At 46.1% G+C, this 18,989-nt stretch overlaps 1 protein-coding gene across 1 annotated transcript; it reads right to left on the bottom strand.

Moving 5' to 3' along the window:
- Positions 1 to 494: 494 nt before the first annotated feature.
- Positions 495 to 2,114, bottom strand: DHRS1 (dehydrogenase/reductase 1). Its single transcript, XM_083731459.1, has one exon. The coding sequence runs from the start codon at positions 1,848 to 1,850 to the stop codon at positions 861 to 863; it is 990 nt and encodes a 329-aa protein (XP_083587585.1). The 5' UTR covers positions 1,851 to 2,114; the 3' UTR covers positions 495 to 860.
- Between the last annotated feature and the right edge of the window lie 16,875 nt (positions 2,115 to 18,989).

Genomic DNA, 18,989 nt, shown 5'->3' with positions numbered 1-18,989 from the left:
CCAAGTTAAATTTATATTGGCTGCTTTGCCCACCTTTGCCTATTACCTGTTGCCCTCAGAAAGTTGTCCGAAAGAGAATGTGGCCCACTGGATGAAAAAGATTCCTCACCTCTAGTTAAGAATGCCTCACCTCTGTTCCAGAGTACATCTTTTTTCTCAAGAAGCCTAGAATTTCACACATCTTTTGAAATGAAGCTTAAGACATCGCAAAGGGTTTTTTAACCCATACCAATACATATATTAGAGCAAAACATAGGGTGCATAGGGTGTGTACTCTCTGGATTACCTGAGCAGTTTGTGCATTTTCCCAGAGCGCAAAACTATCCTCCCTTCCTGCAGTGGGATGATCTTCCAGATCTAAAACAGTGCTTGCTCTTCAATAAAGATGCAGTGATATCACCAGGCCCCGTGTAGAAAATTTAGGGGTGGGCAGGAATGGTGCGTTTCACAGGGGCAAAAAATAGGAGCAAAGTATTGCCAGCTATGACAAAGTCTCTCAGAGCAAATGCATTTAATTGCAGAGTAGCTTCTTTAAGCTACTTCTGTCACATCCAAAATACAGGAATGATGAAAGATGCACCCCCAAGTGTCAGAACTTGGGCTTACAATTGAATACAGAATTATAAGGAAACCGGTTAACAGCTTTCTATAAAGCATAGAAAGAAGATATTGCAGAAATCAGCCCTTTCTTTTAAGAGGCTGGAAAACCCTCTTAAAATGATTTCAAATTCAAACTTGGAAGGGCTTTCTATTGCAAACAACTGTAATAATAAAATAGTTAATGCACCAGCCAAATAAGTGTCAAATTGAAGTTTTCAGCAATCGGAGAAGGTTAAAGGCATAGATGCACAATATACCTCTTAGGCTTGTTTTTTTGATTTAAGCTGAGGCGGCTGGATAGACGGGTAAACGGAAAACTTGCTAGAATAGAGAGCGAGAGCCCACTTGGGGATGGTGATGAACCGAGGTATGAGGCGGAATAAACCGGCCAGTTTGGGCATCAGCTCCGAGAGGATGTCCCGCACCGAGTGGTAGTTGAAGACTTCCCTGCCGTCCACATCCTTGAAGCCGTAAAGGCGGGCGAGGTCCGGGTTGAGGAGCACCTTCCCGCTGTGGCGCATGACGCGCGGGTCGGACGCCAGGCTCACCACGCACTTCCCGCTCACTTCGGGGGTCTCCCCCATGGAGGCCATCTTCTCCTTCAGCTTCGCCATCATGGGCCCCGTCCTGTGCTCCACTTCCTTCGCCAGGCTCTCGGTGCGCACGAAGCCCGGCCACAGCGCCACCGAGGCCACGCCGAAGGGGCGCAGCTCGACGGCGCAGTCGGCGGCCAGGCGGTCGCAGGCGGCCTTGCCGATCCCGTAGGGCACGTCGAACATGTAGCGCAGCCCTCCGGGCGACGAGATGGTGACGACCAGCCCCCTGCCGGCGGGCACCATCAGCCGGGCGGCGTAGACGGTGCAGATGTAGTGGCCCCGCAGGCCCGCGTTGTTGATCTGGTCCCACAGGGCCGTTGAGCTCTCCCAGAAGGGCAGCCCGAACTCCTCCACGATGGAGCCCACCCCGGAGAAGGCGTTGTTGACCAGCACGTCCAGGCGGCCCGCCTGCTCCTGCCGGACGCGCTCGAACAGCGCCACCACGTCTTCCTCCCGGGACGAGTCGCACACCACCGGCACGCACTTCCCGCCGCGGGCCCGCACCTCCGTCGCCGCCGCCTCCAGCGCCTCGCGGTGCCGAGCCGTGATGTACACGGTGGCGCCCGCCCCGGACAGCTGCAGCGCGATACCCTTGCCGATGCCTCGAGAGGCGCCCGTCACCACGCACACCTGCCCTGACAGAGGCTTGGCCATGGCGGCGAGGCGAAGCGTTACCAGGCGGATGAGGAGCGTGCAGGCCGCAGTCGGGCTGGAGCGGCGGCGGCGGTTGTCAGAGCTGCAGTGCCGGTCTGGGCGGTTGGGGAGCTCGGCTTAAAGGCCCTCCTCCTCCTCCCGCGGCTCCTCCCGCGAACAGGCAGGGCGGGATCGGGCGGTGGGGAAGGCACGCGCGCGCGCGCCATCCGCGAAGCTGCACTTCGCCTCCCCAACGCGGCGCTCCCTCCGCCTTCGCTGCTTCACCGGGAGGGGTCAGCAGGTGCCCGGGCGAGCTCTACCCACCGCTCTACCCGCTTACCTAAGCCTGCTCCCCAATGTTTGCAGGGGTGACAAGCCTCCCTGCCAAAGCGTGGGGAGCAACCCGCCTTGAAACAACCCTGGCTTACTCCTGACAGGTCTGCCGGATTTATGTATAAGCTAAACAAGCTATAGCTTAGGGCTCCACTCTTGGGGGCCAAAAAAAAAAAAAAAATTAAAGGGGGAAAAAAGCTGGAGATACATTTCCAAAATATAAAAGAAAAAAGAAATAATAAGAATAAAAGCTGCATACAGCAACAGTGTTTTGTGTTGTGTTGGCTTCTGTGATGTAAGCTCCTGCTAGCCTGCTCCCTAAAATATCACTGGTTTGCTCATTTCTATATATAGGGTGCCTACATTCTGCATGGACTGGTTGCAGGGTAACATGTGCAAATGGCTTTAGATAACTATAAGGTCCATAATTTATATTCAACACAAAAAACAGTGACAATTTGTTGTTGACAAAGGACAGCTGGACATATGAAGGGCCCCATTACCTTTAGTAGCTTAGGGTCTCATCAGACCTAAATCCAGCCCTGTTCCCACCACAAGCGAATAGTAAAGAAAACCCACACAAGTGGCGCTGACACAAAACCCCACACATACACTAAGCAGAATACAGTGGGACCTCTGGATGTGAACGGGATCCGTTCTGGAGCCCCATTTGCATCCTGAAGCGAACGCAACCCACTTGTGCGCGGGTCGCGATTCGCCGCTTCCGCGTATGTGTGTGACGTCATTTTGAGCGTCTGCACAAGCGGCGAAACCTTGTGCAGTAACGCACTCAGTTACTTCTGGGTCGCCATGGAGTGCAACCCAGAAAGGCTTAACCTGAAGCGACTTCAACCCTAGCTATGACTGTAGAAGCATTGCCGCCCAGCCCCACCCCACCCCTCATTTCCCCCTCCACCTCTTTCCCCCTTTTCTTCCTAATGTAACACTAATGTTTCAACAAATGAAACTGATCTGTAGGAGGAGGAGGAGGAGTTTCGATTTGGTATCCCGCTTTATCACTACCCATAGGAGTCTCAAAGCGGCTAACATTCTCCTTTCCTTTCCTCCCCCACAACAAACACTCTGTGAGGTGAGTGGAGCTAAGAGACTTCAGAGAAGTGGGACTAGCCCAAGGTCACCCAGCAGCTGCATGTGGAGGAGCGGAGACGCGAACCCAGTTCACCAGATTATGAGTCCACTGCTCCTAACCACTGCACCACACTGGCTCTCCAGTAGAAAATGTAACTTGAAAAAAGAGACATTGCAATACTTTCGTAAACCTAGAAATCTTTAATAAAAAATGTATTTTTTAAAAATGGCAACAACCAGCAGTGTGAGAAAGGCGGAGAGTTTCAGTGTAAATAATGGGCTACCTATGAATTACTACTTGGATCCAATACTTTGCTTGAACACCTTGTTCAAATCAAGGTGGATGGAGGACACAGGTATGTGTCAAAGGCAAAAATTAGCATCCAAGTTAAATTTAGATTGGCTGCTCTGCCCACCTTTGCCTATGGCCTGTAGTCCTCAGAAAGTTGTCCAAAAAGGAATGCAGCCCATCGGATAAAAAAGGTTCCTCACCTCTAGTTAAGAATGTAAAATTGAAAACTTAATAAAAATTATTATAAAAACAAACATTCCCCCAGTTGCCTGTAAATGACAGGACACTTGCTTTTATAGTCATTCCCTGGAAGGGAAGCAAACAGTCTCAGTAAGGTAGTGGTTCCCCTGCATTTTGGTTTGGTGACCCTCTGTAAGGTGTGTGCCCGTGCCAGACCAGCCCCTGCTTCACTGGGAGCTGGAGATTTGGCAACCAAAAAAGGCACCCAGCACACAATCACCTTGTACCCCAAAGTCCACATTTCACATAAATTTGGTGAAAAGAAAAGGCTATCTGAGATCCGTCTAGGCTCCCAATGATGCAATATTGGATTCAGACCACAGGCCTGAAGGGGATTTCTGTTGCCCCAGAGAGTTGTACAAGTCCCGTCCCTGCGTTTTGGTCAGAGCTGCTTCACAGACGGAGTTGTATTCCATTCCTTACACCCTTGAGCCTAAGATAAGCAACTTCTGACATGCTCTTTCTTGTAGCAATAGGAACTTTTTCTCTCTTTAGAGTTACGAATGGGTAAGTTTTAATAATTAATGCTACCATGCAGCCCGATAATCTCTCTCTCTTTTTTCTTACAATAAAATAAAGCTTTGCTTTAGTTTGGGTTTGGATCTACATTCTGGGTTATATGCATACCATTCAGGTAGATTCAGTGACCTGGTTTCTCACTTACAAAACATCCCTCTCCTCTTGAGGTGGTGTGTTTAAAGGGATATGCATTTTGCCAACAAGTAGGTCAATACGAACTTTGATGGTAATCAGTCCCAGATAATTATTGACACACAGCCTGCTACTGAGTTTCATCCCCATAACAGTCATTGCTGGAAATCCTGACTCACAAGGATTTATGTACTACTAAATGGTATCATCACAGATATTGCTTCACCAACAAGCTACGGATACTCAGTTGGTAATGCAGCAATTTTCGTAGCATGAAGTCAAAATCTGGGTAATCTCATTTCCCAAGAATTGGCTTTGAGGATCCTAGCAGATGACAATGAGTTGATCTTTTTGCATAAAGACAATTTTGTGACAACAGAGTGGATTCTCTGTTTCCAAGTAAAATGCACTTGTGCTGTGATGGCACTGTAAAGGGAAGTGGAAGTATATATATATATTTAAATAAAAAGAAAGATGACAAATACGGCTGTATCTGATAACAGCCACAACAAAGCACTGGGCGTGTAACTGCAGTTTAGAACTAAGATGTACATTTTAATAATGACAACCCAGGATATTAGCAGGGATGAAAGACATAATCACTGCCAAGTGCTTTCCACATATTAAGTGTTACATATTAACATAATAACAATAATTGTTGTTGTTGGCATCTGTCTGTCTCTGGAGGCAATGGAGGAATGTGCCTCTGCAGGTGAAGTCAAACTGTTGGAGGGTTACATGCCATGGCAGGACAGAGTCTCAAACAATAACATTGACCACACCTTGTACTGCAATTACAGCATATGAAGAAGCTTCTTGAAGAAATGCCACTGAATTTTATTTTATTTTAAAGAGAATTTAAAGAGGGATGAATTGCCCACAAGAAATCATGGAAGTAGAGGTTGGGAGTAGAGGTAGAAGAGATGCTATTGGATATTGATAAAATTTTCAGGATCAAATCAGAAAGATCGGACACTTATAAAGGGCCAGGAGATTGCTTAATTTTTTCAACTCAAGACTTTTAAAGGACAAAATATTACATCAAAAAGGACAAGTGAAGTTAGTAATAGACGATAGGCCTATCAAAATATTCAAGGAAATTCCAAAAAGAATTCTGAAGAAAAGGCAGAACTATAAGACGGTAACAGAAGCACTCAGGAAGAATTCGATTAGATTCCGGTGGGAATTTCCTGAGGGTATCACTTTCACATATAAGGACAGAAGAAAAACTCTTAGATCAGTAGATGAGCTGGGAAAATTCTGGAGGAAGTACAAAAAAGAATTAACTGGAGAGCCAACATTGGAGCGAGAGGAAACAACGCAGACATCACAAGAAGCATAGAGAGATAAGCGCGTATTAAGGGGGGGGGGGGAGATTGGTGAAGCAGATTATCAAAATCCTAAAATTTCTGAATTTTTTCTTTTTCTTTTTTTTTCTTTTTCTTTTTCTACCTACTCAACGAAACTACTGTAGATAACAAATAAAAATTAATGAATTTAAAAATTATATCTTGGAATGTTAACGGTCTAAATGATAAAAGGAAGAGAAATAAAATAGAACATGTACTGAGGAAAGGACAATGGGATATTATATGCTTGCAGGAGACCCATGTGACTAGAAACCATAGAAGGGTTTTAGAAAATAAGAGATTGGGTCAAGAATTTATATCCTCAGATGTAAAAAAGAAAAGGGGAATTGTGATCTATGTGAACCCCAAACTAGACGCAAAAAAAATCTTTAAGGATGATGAGGGTAGAATACTAGGGGTAAAAATAACAAAAGGTAAAGAGCATTTAATTATAGTAGGAGTTTACGCACCGAATGGTAACCAAACAGAATTTTTCAGAAAAGTAGAAGCTAATTTACTGGAATTTATAGAAGAGGAAATTATTTTGATGGGAGACCTAAATGGTGTCACATCAATAGAATTAGACAGGACAGAGAGAGAAAGAAAATCTAAAAAAGGCAGACTCCCAGACACCTTCTTTCAGATGGTAGAAAACTTAAATTTGATTGATACATGGAGATATAAAAATCCAGGAGAAAGACAGTATACACATTTTTCGGAAGTTAAAAAATCAGCGGGCAGAATTGACAGCATATGGGTATCAAACAATTTAACAACTAAAATTAAAAAAGCAGAAATACAGACCAAAATTATTACAGATCATAACCCAGTCACATTAGAATTAAAGGAATACAAGAAAATTAATAAAAGATGGAGACTTAATGAAAGATTATTAAATGACGAAAAGATTGTAAAAAAAGCGCAAGAACTATTAAAAGAATTTTTTGAATTAAATAAAGAACAGGATACAGACCTCAGGATAATATGGGATGCAAGTAAAGCTTTCATAAGAGGCTTTTACATACAACAAAGCGCAATAAGGAAAAGAAACAGAGAGCAAAAACTGGAACAAATAAGGAAGGAAATAGGAATAAACGAAAAATTATTAGCAAAACAACCAAAAAATGAATCAATAAACCAAAAATTAAAAATATTACAAACTCAGGCTTCAGCAATATTAAATAGTGAAATTGAGGATAACATTAAATGGATGAAACAAAGGTCGTTCGAATTTGCAAATAAACCCGGAAAGATGCTAGCCTGGCAACTGAAAAAAAGACAAAAGGAAAAATTGATTGATAAAATAGTGGAAGAGGGGAGAACTTTAGACAACCCTGAGGAAATTAAAAAGTGTTTTACAAAATATTATAATAAGTTATATAAAGCAGGAAACGAGACAGAGGTTGAAATAAAAGAGTATTTATGTGGAAAGGATATACCTAAAATTAAGAAAGAAAAGATCCAAGAGCTAAACTCCCCAATAACCACGACAGAGCTTCATCAAGCGATAATTAAGATGAAACTGGGAAAATCCCCAGGACCAGATGGTCTTACCGCAATACACTACAAAAAATTAGAGGAACCATTATTATCACCTATGAAGACACTCTTAAACAGAATATTAGAAGACGGGAAGATTCCCACCACCTGGAAACAGGCGCACATAGTAGTAATCCCAAAACAAGGACAAAACAAAGAGTTTATAACCAATTATAGACCAATATCATTACTAAACAATGATTACAAGATCTATGCACAAATATTGGCAACAAGATTAAAGACAGTTTTGCAGGATTGTATAAATAAAGAGCAGGCAGGGTTCTTGCCGGGCAGGAAAATGAGTGACAATATAAGAACAGTGATTGATATGATCGAGTATTTAGACATGAAACCAAGTAAGAAGGTAGCCTTTGTTTTTGTGGACGCGGAAAAGGCGTTTGACAAAGTATCATGGAAATTTCTAAAAATATTACTAGACCAGATGGACATGGGAGACCAAATCACAAGAGGGTTAAAAGCAATTTATGAACAACAAGAAGCAAATATAATAATAAATAACGACACAACTGATTATTTTAAAATACAGAAGGGCACCAGGCAAGGGTGCCCACTTTCACCTTTGCTATTCATTTTGGTTTTGGAAATATTAAATCAAGAAATCAGATTGGATCAAGAAATAAATGGAATATCCCTAGGAGAGAAAATATATAAAATAAGGGCATTTGCGGATGATTTAGTTTTAATGGTGGAAAATCCAAAGGAAAGCATAGCAAAGGCTCTAGAAAAAATGGAAAACTTTGGATGGGTATCAGGTTTTGCTTTGAATAAAGAAAAAACGAAACTAATGGTAAAAAATATGGGAGATCAAGAGAAAAAGGAACTGGTAGAAAAATTTGGATTACAAATTGTAAAAAAAGTGAAATATTTAGGCATACAAATAACAATGAAAAATATAAATTTGTTTGAAGATAATTATAAAAAAATTTGGGAAGAAACAAAAAGAGAAATGGAAACTTGGACAAGACTGAAATTAACACTCTGGGGTAGAATTTCGGCTATTAAAATGAATATCTTACCAAAACTTCTGTTCCTTTTTCAAATGATTCCCATAATAGGTAAAGATGATTGTTTTAAGAAATGGAAAATGGACTTAACAAAATTTATATGGCAAGGCAAAAAGCCACGGATTAAATATAAATTATTAACTGACATAAAAGAGCGGGGAGGTTTTGGACTCCCAGACCTGAGACTATATTACGATGCAGCATGCTTTACTTGGATCAAGGATTGGATCAAATTGGATAACAGCGACATTTTGGATTTGGAGGGATGGAACAACAGATATGGTTGGCATGCCTATCTAATTTATAACAAAGTGGCAGTCCATAAAGAATTTCTAAGCCATGTAATTAGAAATGCATTATACAAGGTCTGGGTGAGACATAGAAGGTTGTTAGAACCAAAAACTCCATGGTGGGTCTCACCGCTAGAAGTAATATCAGTTAAAAAGAAAAATACTACAGGAAGAATGGCAGCTTACCAGCAGCTCCTAAAGGAAGAACAGGGCCAATTAAAACTAAGACCATATGACGAGGTGACCCAATACTGTACCACATGGCTTCAATATCACCAAATTGCACAAATATTTAACCAGGATAAAGTAATAGGATTTGAAAAAGAAGAATCAAAATTACAAAAAGTATTATTACAAAACTCAAAAAAATATATATCCAGAATGTATAATTTATTATTGGAATGGGAATTAAAGGATGAAGAAATAAAAGAAGTTATGATCAAATGGGCATGTGATATAGGATATGTAATTCGGCTGGATCGATGGGAGAAATTATGGAAATATGACATCAAATTCACGGCATGTTATACAATAAGAGAAAATTTTATGAAAATGGTGTACCAATGGTACTTAACTCCAGTAAAATTGGCAAAAATTTACAAATTAAAATCGAATACCTGTTGGAGATGTAAAAAAGAAATAGGAACAATGTTCCACATGTGGTGGGAATGCCGACCCATTAAACAATTCTGGAATGAAATCTATGAAGAACTCAAAAGGATGTTTAAAATATCTTTTAGTAAAAAACCGGAGGCATTCCTTTTAGGTTTAATTACAAATGATATCCCCGAAAATCAAAGGAAAATATTCCTTTATGCAACAACAGCTGCCAGGATGCTTATAGCTAAAAACTGGAAAAGCAGAAAAATTCCATCAGTGAAAGATTGGCAAATTAAATTTTGTGAATACATAAATCTGGCAAGACTTACAGCTTACATAAGGGGACAATCGGACCGGAAACTATTAAAAGAATGGGGTTGTGCTAAAGAGTATATGAAAAAACATTGTTCTGGAGTCAGTATATTGGTATGTAATGAATGATGCTTTACAGGGTTAAAGAACAAGAAAAATGATGTAAAAAAGCATAAAGATGGAAGTAATCTAATTAGACACAACAATACAGTAAGAGTAAATATCTTTGGAGGTCTTAGAACAAAGGAAGGAAGTCAATTTATGTTTATGTATGTTATGATATGGTTTTGCTTTGTAGATGTGTGTTTTTTCGTTTTTGTTTATTCAATGTTTGTAATTTTTGTTACGATTTTGCATTGAAAATAAAAGCTATAAAAATACAATAAAAAAAAAAAGAAATCATGGAAGTGATTTCCGCATTCATGAATAATCCTTGTGCTTGGGTCTACTCTTGCCCTTCATTAGACACATAATGAATCTAGACAAAGCAGTAAAAAGACAGAAAACTTGGGAGTTGGGAAAGGGTTTAAGCCAGCAGAAAATAAGCGAGAAGGTCCTAAAAAGGCCCCATCAAGTGTGTGGGTCTACCAGGAGAGAAATGCACATACAAAATGGCAGCCAAGTATTAAGAACCTGGAAAATCACCACCGCAGTGAGGGAACCGCCAGAAGGCCCTCGGAGCTGGACCTCAGTGTCCGGGCAGAACGATGGGGGAGGAGACGCTCCTTCAGATATACTGGACCGAGGCCGTTTAGGGCTTTAAAAGTCAGCACCAACACTTTGAATTGTGCTCGGAAACGTACTGGGAGTCAATGTAGGTCTTTCAAGACCGGTGTTATATGGTCTCGGCGGCCGCTCCCAGTCACCAGTCTAGCTGCCGCATTCTGGATTAGTTGTAGTTTCCGGGTCACCTTCAAAGGTAGCCCCACATAGAGCGCATTGCAGTAGTCCAAGCGGGAGATAACCAGAGCATGCACCACTCTGGCAAGACAGTCTGCAGGCAGATAGGGTCTCAGCCTACGTACCAGATGGAGCTGGTAAACAGCTGCCCTGGATACAGAATTGACCTGTGCCTCCATGGACAGCTGTGAGTCCAAAATGACTCCCAGGCTGCGCACCTGGTCCTTCAGGGACACAGTTACCCCATTCAGGACCAGGGAATCCTCCACACCTGCCTGCCTCCTGTCCCCCAAAAACAGTACTTCTGTCTTGTCAGGATTCAACCTCAATCTGTTAGCCGCCATCCATCCTCCAACCACCTCCAGACACTCACACAGGACCTTCACCGTCTTCACTGGTTCTGATTTACAAGAGAGGTAGAGCTGGGTATCATCCGCATACTGATGAACACCCAGCCCAAACCTCCTGATGATCTCTCCCAGCAGCTGCATGTAAATGTTGAAAAGCATGGGGTAGAGGACAGAACCCTGAGGCACCCCACAAGTGAGAGCCCAGGCACCCCACAAGTGAGAGTCCAACCAAGTCTCTGTTACACATGCCAGGTCAAGGCTTCCATCCAGTGCATCCCCCCCCCGTGGAACATGCTCCAGCCATTTTGTTGGCTGGACCTACTCCCCGGCAGCCCTGACCCCTCCCCTTTAGAACACAATAACACCTTAAAAAAAAACAACCAATAAAACAATACAAACAAAAAACAGTAAAAATTACAAAAACGTAAAATCAAACAAATTCCCAGCCCCAATAAACATCCATCCCACCCCCACCCACCCCACATACAAAAAACTCAAAAGAAATTTTAAAAAACATTTTAAAAGCACTCTGCACCCCTCCAGCAGTAACAGCAACTGTCCTAGTGAGGCCCGTCAGGCCCTGCCCTGGGCCGTGGTAAGTGGCAGGAAGGAGCAGGGCCCCCAGACACTCACACAGGAGAGTCCTCCTGGGCAGCAGAGCGCAGCAGTTCCTGTGAGGTTTCAGGCCCCGCCCTGGGCCAGGTAGGTGGTAAGCGGCAAGAGCAGGGCCCTCAGACACTCACACAGGAGAGTCCTCCTGGGCAACAGAGCGCAGCAGTCCCTCTGAGGCTTCAGGCCCCGCCCCAGGCCAGATGGTGAGTGGTAGGAAGGAGCAGGACCCCCAGACACTCACACAGGAGAGTCCTCCTGGGCAGCAGAGCGCAGCAGTCCCTGTGAGGCTTCAGGCCCCGCCCTGGGCCAGGTAAGCGGCAAGAGCAGAGCCCTCAGACACTCACACAGGAGAGTCCTCTGTGTGGAATGTCAGGCACGGCAGTGGTCTGAGTCTGTGGTAAGTCTGACAGACCCTCTGAAGCAGCTTGGTTCGGCTCCATGCCGGCAGTTTGCGAGAGAGGTGTATGTGGAGCCTCACCATCTGTAAGTGTCTGTTCCGGAGCCACGAGCGCAGTTAGGACACCACGGTAGTGTCCAAGTCCCCAACCCTGCGCCTAAGCTGGTCTATGTGCCGGCGCCACAAGCGCCCGTCTTCGAGTGCCACCTGGTACGAGCAAGGTCCAGTGACTCCCACTACTGTGGCTGGCACCCAAGGAATGTCCCCCACATAGTTTCGGGCAAAGACCTGGTTTCCTGGAACAAATGACCGTGGCGCGTTGGCACAGCCTGGGGGTTCAGCCACGGCAAAGTCCAGGTGCAGCCGGTCGAGCAGGGACCTGAGGCGGCGGCCCATAAGCAGTTCAGCAGGACTCCGCCCTGTGGCCGCATGAGGGGTGATGTGTTGCACAAACAAGTATTCGGCGACCCGCTCGTGCCAGTCTCCCCGGTCCAGGCGCGCCAGTGCCTCTTTTGCCGAGCGCACCATTCTCTCCACTTGCCCGTTGCTGGATGGATGAAATGGTGCCGTTAGGGCATGGCGGATGCCCAGTCCCAAAAGATACTGCTCAAAAGTGCCTGACGTGAACTGCGGTCCGTTATCGGAGACAAGGACATCAGGACACCCATGCGTCGCAAAGAGGCCTAGCAGCACCCGGATGACGGCCTCGGTAGTGGTGGAGGGCATCAGGGCCACCTCCAGCCATTTGGAATAGGCGTCCACCACTACCATAAAGGTCCGGCCGTGAAAGGGGCCGGCCAGATCGATGTGCACCCTCGACCAGGGTGTCTTGGGTGTCTCCCAGGTGTGTCCCTTAGCTGCCAGTGGTGCAGGCCTCGATTCTTGGCACGCTTGACAGGCAGACACCCAGGCAGTGATGGCATCGTCCATGTTAGGCCACCAGACATAACACCGAGCCAACGCCTTCATTTTGATGATTCCTGGGTGGCCAATGTGCAGAGCCTCCAGGACACGTTGACGGAGTCTTTGGGGAATCACGACGCGGTCTCCCCATAGCAGACAGCCGCGATGAGCCAAGATTAAATGTTGTCTGGTTGCGAACGGTTGGAACTCCGATGCAAAAGGCCCTTGTGGCCACCCCCTCCACACCCAGTTGAGCACACGGCTGATGGTGCAATCCTGGGCAGATGCGGAGGCCACAGTGGCAGCCGATACAGGCGCTGCCAGAAGATCCTCAATCAGGAGCAGCAATGAAGCAGGAGCCAGGTCTTCCACAAACGCTGGAAGAGGGCAATGGCTGAGGGCGTCAGCGTGGCCCATCGATTTCCCCGGTAGGCAGCCAGGAAAACAGTCCATCGCAGCATGCACGGCGAGAGGACCGGTGGAGTTGGACGATCACCGGCGAGGAGGCCCAGGAGTGGCTTGTGGTCAGTGATGAGGTCAAAAGTCCTGCCGTAGCGGTATTCATGGAACCTCTTCACTCCAGCCACAAGTGCCAGTGCCTCGTTGTCGAGCTGGCTGTAGTTCCGTTCAGTCAGAGATAGCGTCCTGGAAAAGTAGGTAAGCGGTGCTTCTCTTCCGTCTGGAAAATGGTGACTAAGGACAGCGCCGATGCCAAAAGGTGAGGCGTCACAGGCAAGGACCAGCGGCCTGGCTTCACTGTACTGTACCAGCACACTGTCCGAGGAAAGGAGAGCCTTGACCACATTGAAGGCCGATGTCTCCCGATGACCCCAGGACCAAGGCGTCTTTGTGCTGAGGAGTCGGTGAAGAGGCTCAGCCACCGTGACTTTGTGGGGCAGGAACATGTTATAAAAGTTCAGCAGCCCCAGGAACGCCTGCAACTCCGTCTTGTTCTTTGGGATGGGGGCCTGCTGGATAGCACTGATCTTGGATGTGGTCGGGTGAAGGCCGGAGGCGTCGATAAGATAGCCCAGGAACTCCACCTGTGGAACGGCGATCTGGCACCTCTCCCTCTTTACCTTGAGCCCTGCCTCCTGGAACCTGGTCAGCACGGCACGGAGGCGCTCGAACAGCTGCTGGTGTGAGTCTGCGGACACCAAGACGTCATCAAAATACGGTACCACGCCCAGAAGCCCTTGCAGGAGACGCTCCATAAGGCTTTGGAAGATGCCAGGAGCCACACTCACCCCGAACTGCAACCGGCAGCAACGGAATGCTCCTCAGTGGGTGACGATCATCTGGGCTTCAGCAGTGGCATCATCGACGGGCAGTTGTTGATAGGCTTGGGCAAGGTCCAGCTTAGCGAAGACCTTACCCTCACCCAGGGAATGCAGCAGGTGTTGGACAACAGACTCTGGATAAGCGTGCTGCTGAAGTGCATTGTCGATCGTGCATTTGTAGTCAGTGCAGATTCTCACCGACCCATCTGGCTTGACATGCGTGACGATGGGGGTTTCCCACTTGGTGTGGTCAACCGGCTCCAAAACTCCTTGGCGATCAGCTTGTCCAGTTGTTCGTCCACCTTAGCCTTGAGAGCAAAGGGAACCTGGCATGGCTTTAGCTTGATGGGGGCGACTTGTGGATTAAGGCTAAAGGAGATGGGTGTACCTGTATATTGCCCCAAAGTGCCATCAAAAACCTAAGCAAAGATATTTCCGTTCCACCTTAAGAGAGAGCAGGCTTGTGAGTCACAGAGTCTGCGTATTTCCTGTTCTCAGGATGTTTATGTTTGCTATTGCTTTCGTTTTCTCTCTCTCTGCGCCAGAACACGCTAGCAGGCAGTCACGTTTGTTCTTTGTTCTGACCAACGCTGAATAAACATTCTAAATGATACCCTCCTGAGTGCAACTTTTGCTGTGTGAATTCTGCTGACAGAGTGTGCACCAGCCTAAGAATGTGGCAATCTGTTTCTGAGGCTTGGTGTCGCTAATTGCTGATACTGCACGTCTACGGGAGATCGATGGACGTCCGGAGTCGACGTGGAGGCAGTGATGGCCTTTATCTCCCTGGCAGTATCCCAACAGTCTCTGCGTTAGAGATGCAGTTGATGCCGGTGACTTCCAGGCCGAGGGCATCAAACCAGTCTAGCCCTAGGAGGCTTGGCTGCTGACCTTCGACCATCACCAGTCGGAGCAGGCCCGAAAAATCCTTGAAGGCGATCCGGAACCAGCCAACGCCTACCATGGGAATGTTGTTTCCCTGGTAGTCTCTCAGGTGTACGCAGTGAGAGTCGAGTTGCCTTTTGGACACTCTGGGTACCAGTCTTTTGATGGTGCTCCAAGACATGATGGACAGGGCAGACCCGGTGTCGATCTCCATGTCACATGGAGCTCCTTCAATGAGACCATGACGTTCAGCTTGCGTCGCATAGGCGAGTCAGTTTGGCCAATCGTGGTTCCAGATGGGCAGCGGCAGTTGGTGAGAGTGAAATAGCTTTCCTTGGCAGACTGGAGTGAAGACTTGGGCTTGCGAGTCGGTGAAGGGGGGGTGATCGGCAGACCTTAGCGATGGATGTGGCCCCTTCTGGAACACGTCCGACAGATGGCGTCTCTGAATCGACACTTGGCACGGGAATGGTTGCCTCCACAGCCGGCACATTCCAGTTGGCCCTTGGACTTCTGTTGGAACTTCCTGCGCTCCCGCTTTGTCTGGTGCACGCCATTGTCTTCACTGGAGGATGGCTCATCACTGCTGGCCTCTTCGTGATGCACTGGAACTGGCTTCCTAGCAAGACGCGGGCTGCTGGCCTTGCGAATCTCCTGGACGGAGCGTTCAGCAGCTTCCGAGGCCACAGCCTCCTCAATGGCTTTCTGCAGCGTGAGGTCTGGCTTGGCGAGGAGACGCCATTGCAGATGGATGTCCCGGACCCCACAGACAATTTGATCCATCAGGGCATCGTCTAAGTCTCAGAACTCACAGTGCATTGCAGCCTGTCGCAGGGTGGTGGTGTAGTTGTTGATTGACTCCCCCTCTGCCTGGTTCCGGTGGTAAAACGCATGGCGGGCAGCAATCTTGGACGGCTTTGGCGCGCAGTGGTTGCGGTGCTTCTCTTGGATCGTGTCCCACGGTGTTGCCTGGACTGCTTCAGGCGCAACCAATGCTTGTGCCGTCTTAAACATCTCAGGCCCACAGAGGCTGAGGAATAGGCCCTGCTTCCGCTCCTTTGATACTTCTGTCAGCTCATTGGCTTGGAGGTAGCAGTCGAACCGAGCAAGGTAGGAGTCCCAAGATTCAGAGGCTGGCGCAAACAGCGGTAGAGGCACAAGTGAAGTCATGATTCCGATGCCAGCGTGAAGGGTGATGGATGGAACACTGTGCTCTTGCCAGAACAGTCAGCTCTGAATTGGTTCTGTTCAGTGATTTCGCTCGGTGTTTCAGCTCAGTGATTCAGCTCTGCTCAGAGGGTGGCTGCATCTGGCTGTGCTCTGATGTCCATCGATCCCACCTTCGTCGCCAGTGTTAAGTTGTGGGTGAACGTATCAAACGACACACAGCGATTCTTCAAACAGCTCTTCTTTATTCAGATGCCAGAACAGAACTAACTGAGGAGCTCAGTCAGCCTGCTTATATAGAGCTCCAGAACAATTGTAACTATTGCGACTTTCTAAAACTATCCAATCACAGAACGTCACTTTTCGATCCTTCATTTGCATACAAACTACCCAATCACAGAATGTCACTTTCGATCCTTCATTTGCATAACTATCTACAGTATCCCCCTGCTGGCCCAGGGTGAGAACATCAGTACATAACAATGCCCATGAGAAATCCTCCAATTTATCACAAATACCATTCCCCTCTCCCTGCACACGTTCTTTGAGGAGGTATAAGCTAAAGGACACCATTGGCAGGAATGGCTAGAAGGACCAATATGTTCAGTTGGCTTTACTCATTCCTGGGAGGAAGTGCTGGGAATGGCAGTACTTTCTGTTGGACTGTACTCTGTGGGGCTCTGCAGGCAGGGCTCTATACTCACAACCCCACACACTCTATACTGGCCTTCGGCAGCTATGGTATTTCATTTTGGTGGATCCGTCTCTTCTGCTGAATTTATACTGCATTGTTCCATTTGTAACCATCTGACTTGTTTTAAAATTGTATTGGTTTTATCTGTTTGTATAACTGTATTCTGTACTGTTGCAATCTACCCACTGGCAGACAACTCTGTGTTTAAAAGATGCCTGCAGGTGGGACAGGAAGGCTTGCAACATCAGCCTTGCTGTGTGGAAATCCCTTGCAGATGACTGCAGTGTCTAGACTAGAGGCAGACAGCTTGTGCATCCATAGCAGTGACCAGAGGAGGAATGAGCTCTGGGTGGAGTGCAGAGAGACATCTTGTCCTTCAAATTATCTACTTCTAGGCTTTTTCAAAGCCCATGCACACGTTCCACCTTTCCAATCATGCATAACAAGTCAATAATGATTTGCTAAGGAAGAGTCATCAGTTCAAATATTGGGAGAATTTAAACAAATTCTCATCAGCTGACAGAATTCTATAAAATAGCTGCCCGGAGAGCTCTGAATATCAGCCATCAAAAGCTGAAATACTCCAAGCTGCAGAAAAAATATTCCTCCCCCCCTCTCTCTTTGATTCTTAAAAGAAAAGGTAGGTTTGTTGTAAATAAATCTTTCCAGGTTAAAACAGGGCTATTAAATGACAAACAAGTCTACTCCTTCTTGCTGTAGCAGGAACCCCCCCACCCCAATCATTCTGTTTGTATAAACTTCACACACACACACACACACACACACACACACGCCACATTTCTGTTATAAATTCATAGAAAATCAACCATACATCGGATTTGCACTGTTCCATTTTTATTTTACTCCATATGACAAGAACTAACAAAGGGGGGTGACTTAGTCCTGGTCAGCCATAATCCCTTCACTGTCTCAGCACATCCACAGGAGCCCTGCCCATGCCAACCCTGATGATCCCAGACAGAAGACAATCAAGATCACAAAGAACTTGCATATCGGAGTGGATTCAGCATGGACTGAAACAAAGGACACTGATCAGATCTTCCCTCTGGGGGCAGGAAACTGCAAACTCCCCTTTGTCTCCTGAAGTGACTCATGGGGAGGGGGGAAAGGAGGAACCAGCCAGGTGACAAGACACTCAGGTTACCACCAACTCCTCCCTCAACCCCTCCTTTCTGTAATGTATGCATGATGTTTCTGGGGGTGGGCTTGATCTAGAGGAGGGGAATTTCAAAAGTTTTTATAAGACCTTGCACACTATTCTTCTGGGTCTTTCCTCTCTCCTGCACGTGAGGGGAATACCCTGTTGCAACAGTTCAATAAAGGCCAAGCCTACAGGCTGCTGTTTTGCTCCAAGTTATCCTGGTTGGTGTCTTTGTTTTGTCCAAGGGAGCCCTCGGATTTTTCCTGTAACATTGCCTTTTGTCATAATTCATTCATTACCTTTTTTGGTGTCACCAGAGATTAATAGCTATTTTGAGGGGACTGAATGTCCAAGTTTCAAGGAAAGAAACTCCTTTAAGATGAACATTGGGTTGTATCCGTAGCTGCTCTTCTTTTCAGGCCTTCTCGAGCATAATGTGGAAACAGGGAGGGAAGGGGAAGGGGAATTCCTGTCATGGAAGTGGAATCCTGCTCATTCAGTATTGAATGCAAAACTTGATTTATTCATGGGAAAAGCAAAAGGCCGTATTTTTCTTGTTACTATTTTGTACATACGATGTTTTCTGCCAAATACTTGTTGCATTTCCTAGCAATACAACCCAAGAAGCATATGGAGAATTAATTAAAGGTGATTTTCAGGCTTAATGGCACTTTGTTTGTTTATCAATATTAAGTGCTCTCTTTTATTGTTATTTCTTTTTTTTATTTACTGAAATATTTATAAACCACCCCTTCACCTAATATATCACAAGGTGGTATATCCTGATTTAGTGTGTTAAATGGAATATGTCCTACCAATTTCTTGAAGTCTTTCCCCCCACACAGAGAAGATTTCCTTGTTTCTGCCTCATTCCTCTGGTATCTTGGGATTTCTTTATGATTACAGTGGGGAAGTCTAGGGAGCCCAGTCTCAGATAAAAGGGTTGTGTTGCCAGTTTTTGTGCCTAGATAGGATGTGAGTAGAGGCACTGACAAGAAGCCTTGTGGGATTGATCAAGAGCTGAGAAGGAATTGGCAAGAGTTCCCAACAGACAACAGTCTTTCATTTTCCTTGGATCCATTTCCAGGGG

Source organism: Podarcis gaigeae, assembly GCF_964106915.1.
Source record: "Podarcis gaigeae genome assembly, chromosome: 3".
In the NCBI taxonomy this organism is placed as follows: domain Eukaryota; kingdom Metazoa; phylum Chordata; class Lepidosauria; order Squamata; family Lacertidae; genus Podarcis; species Podarcis gaigeae.
The sequence above is the reverse complement of the archived record's forward strand: the minus strand, read 5'-3'. Positions and strand labels throughout refer to the sequence as shown.